We start from the raw sequence: 13,691 nt of genomic DNA, 5'->3' as shown, positions 1-13,691 counted from the left end.
AAAGGTTGCTGACCACTGTCTTAGTTATTACGCTTGCTTTTTCATCCCAAAGTTCATCATCTTTTGATGGCAATAAATTTACACAATGCTTTTTCAATGGCAGCCCACTCCAGTGTCCTTGCCTGGAGAATCCCAGGGACAGGGGAGCCTGGTGGGCTGCCGTCTATGGGGTCACACAGAGTCGGACACGACAGAAGTGACTTAGCAGCAGCATGGCCAGCAAGCAGCTTTCTCTTTCAGTGTCTCTGACATAGATGACACTTGACAGATAAAGCAACTTTTGTATGGCATTGCTAATTTGGGTCTAAGTGATGGAATTTTGAGTTCAGATTCTTAGGAATCCTTCATATTTCTTGCTCTTTTGGGCTGCAGCTTGAACAGTGTTTTGGTCAAATTTCCAAATATATCTAGTCTCCCGTGGTATGTAGTTTCAAATATTGAGTAGACTGTGTTTAAACAGTACCTTTATCTCCTTCCCTTTCCTCTTCTTTCCCTGGTTATTATTTTAATTTTCATTCCCCAAGTATAGCTTTGCTCATGAAGTTTAATCAGTTGCTCAGTTGTGTCTGATTCTTTGTGACCCCATGGACTGCAGCATGCCAGGCTTCTGCTTTCCAACTCCTGGAGCTTACTCAAACTCCTGTCCATCGAGTCTGTGATACCATCCAACCATCTCATCCTCTGTCATCCCCTTCTCCTGCCTTCAATCTTTCCCAGCATCAGAGTCTTTTCAAATGAGTCAGTTCTTCGCATCAGGTGACTGAAGTATTGGAATTTCAGCTTCAGTATCAGTCCTTCTAAAGAATATTCAGGACTGATTTCCTTTAGAATTGACTGATTTGATCTTGCAGTCCAAGAGTCTTCTCCAACACCACAGTTCAGAAGCATCAATTCTTTGGCAATCAGCTTTCTTTATAGTCCAACTCACACATCCATACGTGACTACTGGAAAAACCATAGCTTTGACTAGATGGACCTTTGTTGGCAAGGTCTAATAGTTATGGGATATATTGCTTATGTACAAATCAATCAGAACGACAAAGCAGGAATTAACATTTTACTGCAAAAGTCATTTCTTCAATTTGCCATCTATCACACCACACCCCTCTTTGAAAACTGGCTTATTGTGATTTGCTCTGAAAATCATTCTTTGTGGCAATTCCTTCTGTCTGGAATCTTGATTCATGGGCTCTCATAAGAATTCTTTTATGGTTCTATTTTCATAATAGCTTTTAGGCAGCCAATCTTCATGCGTGATCCTGTGTTTCTTTATGACTCGGCAGCATCCAGATGTCTTTACTGCATCTTGTTGCCTTTTAGACACATTAAAAAAAAAAAAAAGTTGCCATAAAATAATTGCATTCATTTGTGCAGGAAATGTTAAATTATTCTTTCATGAGTCAGTCAAACTTTTCCTTGAATACAGAAAGACTTGCCATCCCTTTTGGTAAATCTGCATGAATATCTTAAAAGTTGTGGTTTTGAAGTGATTGAAAAGCAGATGGTAAACAGGCTTTTTTCTTTCTTGTTTTTTTTTTTTTTTTCCTAACCTTGTCTTGTCTTACATAGTCACAGAATATATAAAAATAAGATTTTTCTCGTAACTTACCAGTTTTGTATGGAATGTAAGAACAAGTTGAATAGGTTCATATCTAAGCTATGTGTATGTTGAGAGTGTCTTAAGTAAATGTATTTGGGTAGATAAGAATGCTTTGTTTTATTTTTAGCAGAACCCAAATTAAATATTGGATTGCATGTATGGGCCCAAGAAAATTTTAATGAGGAAGTCAAGTTGCTTGGGCTTCCGTCATATCTCAGTCAGTCAAGAATCTGCCTGCAGTGCAGGAGACCCGGGTTCGATTCCTGGGTCAGGAAGCTCCTCTGGAGAAGGAAATGCAACCCACTTCACAGTATTCTTGCCTGGAAAATCCCATGGACAGAGGAACCTGGCAGGTTACAATCCATGGGTTTGCAAGAGTTGGACACGACTTAGCAATTAAACCACCACCGAACCATCAAGTTTCTTAGAAGAGTATTTGCATCACAATGACCTGAAGAACCTTTTAAAAATACATATGTTTGTGACTCTTCCTGGATCTGCTGAATCAAAATCTTGGAAGGGGCCAGGAATGTATTAGGAAGTTCTCTGAGTGGTTTTGATTCTCACCTTTGGCTGACAACCATTGGGCTAGAAATATTTTTGGAGAGTAGACCAAAAAAATGGTAGCCTCGAAAAATGGTTTCAGTGCTCCGTGGCACGTGGGATCTTACCAAATCAGAGGTTGAACCCGTTCTTCCCAGATGGGCAGGCAGATTCTTCACCACTGAGCCACCGAGGAGGTCCCAGCATTTTCATGTGAAACCTCAGAGAAGAATTAGAGTTTGGGTTTCCCATAGTAATTATACGAAGTTTTTCTGGTCAAGAAAAACAATATACCTGGCTATTTCTTCCCCCCATCTTGCACTTCAACCTTCTGGGTTCTCTGGCACAAAGATTCAGTTCATTTTCAAGGCTCTTGAGGTCTGGATATCTGGACTGTGTCTTTTTCTAATTCATTAAGAATTTATCAATGCTTTTCAATGTATCAAATTCTGAATAGGCACTAAGTATGCTAGTGCTGAAAAAAACAGTCTGGAATTTACAGTCTACTAGATGAGACAGATGTTAAGCAGAAAATTCAATAAATGCTATCTGGCCTAGATATTATAAACCTATTTTTTGTATTGGTTTAAGGTATATATGTGTTAATATATTTTATGTAAGTGGTATATAAATTTTTATGTCTCATATAGCATATACACATATACACAGAGTGTGTTATTAAGTGTATATACATTTTATAGTTATATATTGCCATCACTTTAATTAGCCTCATATTCTTCTGGAATGAATTGGAATGTATACATACCTATAAGTGTATGCACACATATGCCCATACACATGACTATGAATTTAGACTATAGTTCCACAGCAATACATTAAGCTAATTTTTCTCACTGCTTTTTAAAATTAAATAACATGTAAAATGACAAATATATTGTTTTTTTTTAAGGTTTGTGGGTTTTTTTCTCAATTTGGGATATAGTTGCTTTACAGTACATTATTTTATATATGTGCTGTGATTTCTGTTGCTTTCTTTCTAAAGTTTTTGCTTTTATAGCATTAAATGTAACAGTTATATTGAGACAGTGTTTCAGTGACGAGATAGATCGAAAGTCCCAACAAGCTGGAGCTCTCTATACCTCTCAAAGGAAGGGAAGCACACTATTACCACAGACAGCTTCCACATGTCGGGCATATGATTCTTTTTTTTTTCACAGATGGTGCTTTACAAGTACACTTAACTGCCCTTAAAACATTTTTAAAGCTACCATATGGTTTGACTTGGGTCACTGTATTTGAGAAAAATGTTGGCATGTTAATCCTGTTGAAACATTGTAGAAGAGAGATTGTAACTGTCAACCATTTAATAGAGACTGTATAGTGATGGTGGAATATTGAAGGAAGAAACAGTGGGTGCTTCATCAAGAAGAATCCGCTGTGTACACACTTGCATATTTAAAATGGATCACTAATAGGGACCAAGTGTATAGCACATGGAACTATACTCTGTTACTTTGCAGCCTGGATGGGAGAGGAGTGTAGGGGAGAATGGATACAGGTACAGGTATGGCTGAGTCCTTGCAACTGAAACTGTCACAACATTGTTAATTGGTGTACCCGAGTACAAAATAAAAAGTTAAAAAAGTAAGAATCAGCTATGTTTTCTGGCTGTATAACTACAGTATGCCACTTCTGCTTCCGCTGCATTCGGAACACTTGAAAGTTTAGGACGGTAAGTGTGTGTGCTAAGCCGCCTCAGTCTTGTCCGACTCTTTGCAACCCGGTGGACCGTACAGACTCCTCTGTCCCTGGGATCCTCCAGGCAAGAATACTGGAGTGGTTCCCACCATGCCCTCCTCCAGAGGATCTTCCCGACCCAGGGGGGATTGAACCCACATCTCTTATATCTCCTTCACTGAAGGCGGGATCTTTACCACTAGCGCCACCTGGGAAGTCTTAGGATTGTAAAGGAGTCCCCTAAATCAATGAAAATGACCTTGTAAATGAGAAATTCAACTGAAAGTTATCTTTTTCCCCCTTTTCAACATGCACTCCTGGATAGTGCAGTGGAATTACATGGTTGATGAATACTACCTGGAGGTCCCTGCTGGAAAAGATTTTTATATCATATCAGTTATTGTTCCAGTAATATTCTAAAGACCTGCATTTACTTATGCAGTGTACTACACAGAGTGGATTAAGTTAGCTCAAAAGCACTTACCATTGTCTGTGAGCCAGAAAGCCACAAGGACTCTGATTGGCATTATTATTTATTGTTTTTGAATGCTGATGGTACATTTTCCTGGTAGAGTCCGTACTGTGCTTATTGACATGCATACGTGAAAAGGCTCTGCTTTTCTGAGTATTTAATGGGCAATTTAATTTTCCTAACAACTTTCTTTACAGGACTTGGATTTTGAAGCCAAAACAAGTTACACGCTACGGATAGAAGCTGCAAACAAAGATGCTGACCCCCGCTTTCTGAGCCTGGGGCCCTTCAGCGACACAACAACCGTGAAGATAATTGTGGAAGACGTGGACGAGCCCCCTGTGTTTTCTGCACCCCTTTACCCCATGGAGGTGTCGGAAGCCACCCAAGTTGGGAATATTATTGGCACCGTAGCAGCTCATGACCCAGATTCTTCCAACAGCCCAGTGAGGTAAGAGCTCATTGCTATCCTTTTCAATATTTCTGTAACAGTGTGCCCTTGTTGACAACTCATGTATGTCTCTACATTATGATGCTTTGGGATCGTGAGTGCTCAGCTGCTTTCTGTTGTGTCTGGTTCACTCTTAGCGATCCTATGGACTGTAGCCAGCCAGGCTATTCTGTCCATAGCATTCTCCAGGCAAGAATAGTGGAGCAGGTTGCCAGGCCCTCCTCCAGGGGATCTTCCCAGCCCGGGGATTGAAGCCACATTCCCTGTGGCTCCTGCATTGGAGGCAGATTCTTTACCACTGAGCCGCTGGGGAATCTTTGGGGTTATAGCAAATAGAAACCAGTTATATATACGTATTGAGCCATCATGACAGAAGTGAAACAGGATCAGAACCCCTCAACATTTTACTAATTCCAAAATATGTCACCTGATTATCCAAGGCCATTATTGTGTGGCAATGTTGTATCTTTTTTTTTTTTTAAACATTTATTTGTTTGCCTCTGGCGGGCCTTAGTTGTGGTATGTGGGATCTTCAGTTGCAGTGTGCGGGATCTTTTAGTTGCAGCATGTGGGATCTAGTTCTCTGACCAGGGATCGAACTTGAGCCTCCTGCAGTGGGAGCATGGAGTCTTAGCCTCTGGACCACCAGGGAAGTCCTGCAATACTGTATCTTTAGGCACCATTGTCATCCACATGCAGAGCTGATGTTCCTCTTCAGCCCATTATTCTGAGCACTTTTTCAGCACAAACTGTGATCAAAGAGAAAGTGATGCGTGTCCTCATTGCAGGATAAATGTTTATGTTAGAAAACTCAGTTTATAAACAATGTAAATTGGGGATTAATTTCTCAACAGATCCTTTTTTATATTGGTCTGTATGGATAGTATGTGTTTGTTAGTCTAATCTACTTATTAAAAATAAAATAATACCTTATTTATATACAAGGACTATTTTAAAATGTTCTTTCAATAGGCCTGTATAGAGAGTAGAAACATTGTTATAACCAACTCTGTGGGACTAACAGAATAATGATATGTAAGCGTTCCAAAATATCACAGCATTACAGTTCACACTTTTTACCTATAGTCTTATAATCTAAGAGCTACATACATATTTTTGTATATGCATGTGTTCATATGTATACATATGATGAAGTATGTTTTTTTCAAGTAAATATTTAATATCTAAGTGATTATATAGAATATACTAGAAATTAGATTGTATTTCATGTCTTAATTTGGGTTCATAACACATTTTTATTTCATGATTTGGATTTTGATTATAAAATCTATAAAGTGGGCTTCCTTGGTAGCTCAGCTGGTAAAGAATCCACCTGCAATGCCAGAGACCCTGGTTCAATTCTTGGGTCGGGAAGATCCCCTGGAGAAGGGATAGGCTACCCACTCCGGTATTCTTGGGCTTCCATTGTGGCTCACCTGGTAAAAAATCCACCTGTAATGCGGGAGACCTGGGTTTAGTCCCTGAGTTGGGAAAATCCCCTGGAGAAGGGAAAGGCTACCCGCTCCAATATTCTGGCCTGGAGAATTCTATGGACTGTATAGTCCATGGGGCCCCAAAGAGGCAGACACAACTGAGCGACTTGTACTTTCACATTTCACAAAAAGTAGTGAAGGTTTTATATTGAGATATGTTCAACTAACCATCGACTGAACTTCTGGTGTAACTGATATTTAATAATGCTAAGTGCTCTTGAGGTAACTTATGAACGAAGTCTGGACATTGACTGCAGAGTGTCATGAAAAATATCTACACATTAGACAATGATTTTTAGTTAAGAAGAGCTCATAATCCTCTGTCTCCCTAAAATAATAGGTTTAGGCTTATTATTTATATAACTAAATTGTTACACACATTTAATGATATTAAATATCAATTTATCATTTATATACAAATAATAATCAGCATATATAGAGAGAGGTTATATGTAATTAGTGCTCTCTTTTCCTTTTGTTTGACATGAATATCATAGTCTAGTAAAGAATTGGATAACTTATTTCAAAAGTTAAGTGATACTCAGTTCTTCTCTGTCTATATAACAAATTCAGGCTATGTAGTAGCTGTATTATTTTTAACACAGTGATCATAAACCATTTCTAAGAATATAACCTTCTGTACACTAGAATATTTATGGGTTCCAGATGCACTCAGATGGAATAAGCTGTCTCTTCCCTGTAAAAGCCCAGCCTGTATTGTCAGAAAGTTCCCTGACATAAGTTCAGCTTCATCCACTAAGTCCTCTTAATGTGCACAGACGTGAATCTGGGCTTTGTTATAGCATCACAACACTAGTGGCATACTTGTCTTCTTCCCCTATGAACAAACAACCACAGTACAATCGTAGTCATAGATGAGGTGCTCAGGAGAGCCTGACTTCTGCTTAAACCACTCAATTTAATGGGGAGAAAGAGAGAAGGCTTTCATGAAATTGAGGATTGGAAAAATAGACGCAGTACTATACATGATAATTCACTACTTAAGCTAGTGAGAGGATTTAAGGAAATTTTGGTTTACTGGTATTTTATAATTTTTTTCTTTATCCATTTCCTTGTGTATCATTCTGTTAGAGCCTTTCAGAGTAAATATTTCACTCTTAATAATATTTTATTTGAAAAAAGCGCAGTATTATATAATAATTTGGGGAAGGAGAAAGGAGAGTAGGACCAAGTGGGTAGTGACTTGAGTTAGAGATGAAATGAATTCCATGTCTGTTCCCTGGGACACAGAGAAAGAAAAGGCCGAAGGGTGAACTCTGCTGCATTTGGAGGTAAAGACTTCTGTGTCCTCCATCAGCTCGCCAGCACTGTATTTTTACCTCATTTTTAGTTCTTAAAACTAATAAAGGTGATCCTGAAAGTTCAGGTCAGTGCTTCTTACATCCTTTTCTAATCTCTAAATCTCACAAATAAGCATTTTGTTCAAAGTTGAATTAAATGTTGAATTAAATGTTATTTTGTGTGTGCCTGTGAATATATCTTTTGCTTTTTGAAAAATAATTTGACTTAGGTTTATGCTCATATTCTTGCAACATTGCTTTGCCTTACTCTCTCTTTTTTTCTTTTTTAAATAAGGTCAGCACAATCACTCATAGCTTATTTGTTTCTGGACTTCTCTCTCACATATTTCTCTTTCCTGGTCCGTTTATGATAGTCTTTAAGAGGCCAGTCTCCTCACTGTGTAGTTCAGTGAGTTGAGGGGAACTTCCAGAAATAATATTCTCTAGAAAATTGGTTTTCTTCTGCTGTTTGCTGAGTGCCTTTAGGGGATATTTCCATATAACCCAATAAAAAGGAAAAGCAGCACTTTCAGTCCTTGCCCTACCCCAAATATTTTGAACACTAAGGGAGAAAGGGAAAGTAACTGATGCTTTTAAACTGTCAATCATTACTGCAATATTAGGAAGTATTATCCCTGTACATTACTATTATTATAGTTTATTGTTTTCATGCCATTTTTATTTCAAGGTAAGTAAAGTCAATGAAGGGAGACATATTTTACAAGGAAATACATTGGCAATCTACTGAAGGTTGTGTTGTATTCATATATTTTCCAAGATATTATAGTAAATATTGCATAGTTGTTTAATGGACATAAACATGTATTTGCATTGGGCGCTCAAGTAACTATCAAAATATAAGCCCTTCTGCAGATGTCAGTGGACGAGTAGATTCCACAGTCTGCTGAGATCCTAGGAAAAGTGAATCTCCAGGTTGAGATGGAAGCTGAAGACTCTTACAATTATGACTTTGTGCTCCTGTACCTTTAGAGATATTGTAGTTCTCGGAGGAATGGAAAAGCAGGATTTGTTTCCTCATAATTGTTTAACATTAGGCCAGATAATATTTGAATTGTAAAAGAGTATGGGAGAGTGGATAATTAGTGTTTGAATTCATTGACATTCTTTGCAGCATGATACTGAAATCTAGCATATGCTGTTTGTGTTTGGAATATTTTCTGATATATGGGGCAAGAAATTAGGATTCTAAAAAGAAATGCATTCACTTGCCTCCAGCAAGGTAAATGGAGGTCTTCTTCCCATATGATCCATGCCTTACCCAGCATTTTTTTTTTTTTTTAACTACTCCACTAATGTAGCAACTTAAAGCTCTGCACATCTGCCCTTTCCTTAAAAGAATATCAGGGCATCTATGTTACTACTGAAACCTTACCATTCTAACTGTTTAGAAGTATAATAACAACAGGGTGAGAAACTAAATCAACCCAGAGCCCAGTGATTCGCTAGAGTACAACAGCTTTGTGAATTAGTATGTCTGTCACAGCTTGCACACCGTCCAGAGGGCTTACCCGGCCCACCATTGCGTGCATACTTTGTTTCTCTTTCCTGATATGAAAACTAAAAGCCAGAACTGGGAATTAGGTGATTGAGATTACTTAGGAAAAAAAGAGAAATTTTGAAAACACAAGTGGGTAATTGAGGGCCAGAATGTTTCTGACTTTTTTTTTTAATGTAGTGTCTTACCATTTCTTGTAAATTTTGACCCCAAATACCAAATATCAGGCTTTATCTACTGAACTTGGAAAGACTGATTTGTGTTCTGCTGATTCTGATCATTTTTCGGAATAGTAAAAGCTTTGCTTCTGTGTTTCTCATCAGTAAGATGGGAAAAACTGTAAGAGCAGTGTAGTCTCTAGAGGACTATTAATTCTTCATGTCAGCATTCACAGACTGATCAATGAATCACATACATTGATTAAGAACCTGCTTTGTGTATGACACTGGAAAAATACAGAAAAAACAGATGAATAAAACATTTCCTCTGACCTCAAGGAACTTACAATCTGGTTGAAGAAATAAGATTCCATAGAAGTTAAACAGTACATGGTGGGGAAAGTGCCAGAGCTCTCACAGGGCAAATTGTGAGAAAAATACTAATCACTCCAAGTTCACTGGACATGAGACCTCATTTGAAGGATTGATAGCCTAAGCTGAACTTTGAGGGGTGGCAGGATTTGGACAAGCCAAAAATATTATGTAAGGTCTGTTTGTGTTTGAGGTATGCATTTGTGTGTGTGCTCAGTTATTCCTGAGTCTTTAGGACCACCCACCAGGCTCCTCTGTCCCTAGGATTCTCCAGGCAAGAATACTGGAGTGGGTTGCCATTCCCTTCTCCAGGGGATCTTTCCAACCCAGGGATCGAACCTGTGTCTCCTTGCATTGGCAGGTGGATTCTTTACCACTGGCCCACCTGGGAAGTCCATGTTTTAGGTAGCTATATTCTTAGAGTCTAATGCTATATTATGAAATGAGCACACTTACTGCGCAGGCAGTTCAGCAAGCCCCAAATCCCTCTGCCTAAAATAGCCAATGAATTGAAACATGATACTACAAAGATCAAATGCAAAGAAGCGTGATTATGGAGTAATGGATGACAGGGCAGGGGCATGAATAGGGAGATGGGGATTGACATGTGTGCACTACCATGTGTAAAATAGCTAGCTAGGGGGATGCTGCTGTACAGCTCAGCTCAGCTCAGCCCTCTGTGATGACCTGGATGGGTGGGATGATGAGTGGGTGGGAGGGGGGTCCAAGAGGAAGAGGGATACACATACACATTTCATTGTACAGCAGACGAGCATGATATTGTAAAGCAATAATACCCCAACTTAAGAGAAAAAGTCCTGGGGATCATTTTTGGCATTTCTAACAATCCAGATACAGAACTAGAGTGGTATTTATGTTCAAGGATCATAGTGATACTTACCAGCAGGCTCCTTTGGTATTCCCTCCAATGAAAGGTGGTAAGATAGTATCAGATATTACAGTGTGTGGTGTGACTAGTCTGAGCACAAGTTGGGTGTTTGAATAATTCACTGTGTATTTTTAGTGGCTTATATACATGCCTATATTTGTACATATTATTTTAATCTAAATTACATGTGAATTTCTTACAGGATTAAAGGGAAAGTTGAACAGCCAGTCTTTAGGAAAGAGAGGAGGAAGTTTTCTCTATAAATATGAGTAGCAAGAATGCGTGGACAGTCTCTTATGAATGTGACAGAGGATGAAACATTGGCCACTTTTTTTCCTTCTCATGGCTCTGTTTAAGAAAGTTTTTATGGGGGCTCCTGTCTTAGGACACATGTCCTCTTACCCGGGAAGTCCTGGGCCTCTTCATTGTGAGTCCCATCAAGGCTGCATGAGATTGAGAAGGTTGAAATTCCCAAAGGAAAGCTGAGTTACCTTTGTTAGAAAATGGGGATGAGACTGCAAAGAGTGGTGTCACTAAGTACTGAACTCAACAGCTTATCTTGAAGTAATTTATTTCTCATTAAAGCCCTAGAAGGCAAGCATTAACATTCCACAGTTTATAAATAAACAGGACTCCAGTCACAGAGTTAGAAAATGTGGTTCTAGGATTTTAGCAGGTTCTGTATCAAAACCTGTACATTGCTGGCAGCTACACACACACACACACACACACACACACACGCACACGCGCGCACACACACACACATGCACACGCACACGCAAATTACTTAAGAGATTAAGGTTTCAACTCAAATGATTCAATTATTTCTATTGATCAGGTTTGTCGATGCTTATTTATTATGTTATCTTTTCCTCCTGGGAGGTAGCACTGACGCCTTGGTGTTCATCCAGCCTTCTCTCACCTGCATACTCCCTTTGTGTCTATCAACATGCATATCAGTAGCTGGGTGACAAGCGTGCTGCTTGTGAACATGGAGAGGACCATTTTAATCGATCTCCATAGCTTATTGAACAGCAGCACCGATAACTACAGGCATTTTTTAGGATTGATTTTGTTGCAGATGTGCAGAACACTGGGATATTCAGATAAAGAAGACACAATCCCAGCCCACTTGTTATCTAGCAGGAGGAGAGATCTTAGCGAAAACTTAGAAAAAAATTCCAATGTTAAATCTGGAAATGAGAAATCGTCTTGTAAAATATTCTCATTTTGCAGATAAAGAACACAAATGGTGAATGAAAAGTCCAACTTGGTACGATAAGTTTGTGGCAGGGTCCTGGCTATAAATATTACCTTTTAAATGCCCAGTCTGTGGTTCACGGTGGTATATATAAATAGCACAGAGAGCTTTTAGTGAAATCCCTGAGTCATAAATACCCCAAGCCTTAAAAAGGCGTGATTTCTGAAGTATTGGGTTGGCCCGAAAGTTTGCTTGGGTTTTCCATAACATGTTACAGAAAAACCCGAGTGAACATTTGGCCAGTCCAGTAATTGCGATGGCTTGGTGCTTTACTGCCAGAGGACTGTCGTCAGGGAATAGTAGGAGTACAATAATTGGAGGCAGGAAAGATCAGAGTGAAAAGGACCAACACGAGGAAAGGCACCAAAATGGAGATACGCGCTATGTTGTCATTTATTCCATTAATACATCAGTGTGACTATCTCAGAATTTTAGATAGAGCAGTGGGGAAAAATAACGTAAAGCTGAATTCTAGAAATGTAGGTAGCAGAGACTAAAAGCTCATCTATAGGCAATATGGTGAATACTGGAAAGATGGTACAGACAAACACCATTCTAAATCTTGGCTCCATCAGCAATCAGCTTTGAGACTTTAAAGTCCAGTCCTTAACTACAGCAATAATGGTACCTGCTTGCCTTAGAAATTGTGCTTGGCTGGTCGGAACAAAGCTTAACACTAATGACTTATCAATGAGAAGTCTGGTACCAGACAATCAAAGAACGACAAATTGGCAGGATAATGTCGTCAAGGGCTTGGCTTCTTATACCAGGCACCCATCACCTTCTATTTACAAGATGCTTTTTGGATTGCTCTCTAGTGTGTTCATATCCCAGGTGAGATAGAGGGGAAGGGGCAAAATCAAATGCCAGGTGAATTAGCAGTTGTCTCCTATCCTTAAGGGAGTTTTGGAATGATGCTCAACCTGTAAATTTTCTTTTGCATCTCATTTGCTAAGAGTCCATGGAATTCTCCAGGCAAGAATACCGGAGTAGGTAGCTAGCTATCCCCTTCTCTAGGGGATCTTCCCTACCTAGCGACAGAACCTGGATCTCTGGCATTGCTGGCAGATTGGTTACTGTCTGAGCCGTGGGAAGCCCACAGATGTAAGGATACTGCATCTGCAGGGAGGCTAGCTAGTGTAGTTTTTCAGCTGGACACGTGCCTGCCTCTGACATAACCAGGTTTCCATGAATAAGAATTAAGGGCAGGTGAACATTAGGCATGCAAGTGAAAGTGTGTTACATGACCTTACATAGCTGTTTGAGGACTAGGAAACAATGTATATATTTTAAATTCTTAGTATATTTAGGGGGAGGGACTGTCGGGGGAAAGGTTGATGAATCTGCTTTTGGATATACTGACCTTTAACAGAAGATGTTGCCGGTATTTGGGGTAGTTTACGAAATCTCAGGAAAAGGATTGAGACTGGATATTGAGATTCGGAGGCGTCTGCATAATAAATACAGAGAGCAGAAACCTTAACTGCTGGTGCTGCAAAAATATGGAGGCGATTTCTTTAATTGGTCCCTCCAACCTACAGTGAAGGAGGTCAAGTATTTTAGGCTGTGATTTATAGAAACTAGAAGGATCACTGTGAGTGTGCAATCACCACTAACTGCGGCAGAAGTTGCATTAAAGATAACTTTGGGTAATGATTAGAGAAACACCAGTCCTTTCCTTTCCTGTTCAGCTTCTAATTGGCAATTGTATTTCTCTGTCCCCAAACCAGTAGATCCGGAGCTACAAAGAGCGTGTGGCTCTGAACTTCTTCAGAGTGTTTTTTTTTCTCTCTTGGCCTCACTCAGGCCTCCCAGACTAATTCAGAGACAATTTGTACCACTCACTCTAAAAAAAGCTATATTTTCTTTATTTCTCCTGGTTAAGAAATTTTTTTTCCCTTTAGGTAACTTTATCATTAACTAATGTCTCATGCAGA

The 13,691-nt window shown here is 39.3% G+C and overlaps 1 protein-coding gene across 1 annotated transcript in view; it reads left to right on the top strand.

Annotated features, from left to right (window-relative positions):
- CDH7 (cadherin 7) overlaps positions 1 to 13,691 on the top strand; it is a 126,480-nt gene that overhangs the window by 87,727 nt on the left and 25,062 nt on the right. Inside the window, exon 6 of the mRNA XM_052660232.1 lies at positions 4,511 to 4,764. Coding sequence (XP_052516192.1) covers positions 4,511 to 4,764 — 254 coding nt within the window. The remainder of the gene's footprint in view (positions 1 to 4,510; positions 4,765 to 13,691) is intronic.

This window comes from Budorcas taxicolor, chromosome 22 (assembly GCF_023091745.1).
Source record: "Budorcas taxicolor isolate Tak-1 chromosome 22, Takin1.1, whole genome shotgun sequence".
In the NCBI taxonomy this organism is placed as follows: domain Eukaryota; kingdom Metazoa; phylum Chordata; class Mammalia; order Artiodactyla; family Bovidae; genus Budorcas; species Budorcas taxicolor.
This window is presented reverse-complemented; position numbering and strand designations above follow the sequence as displayed.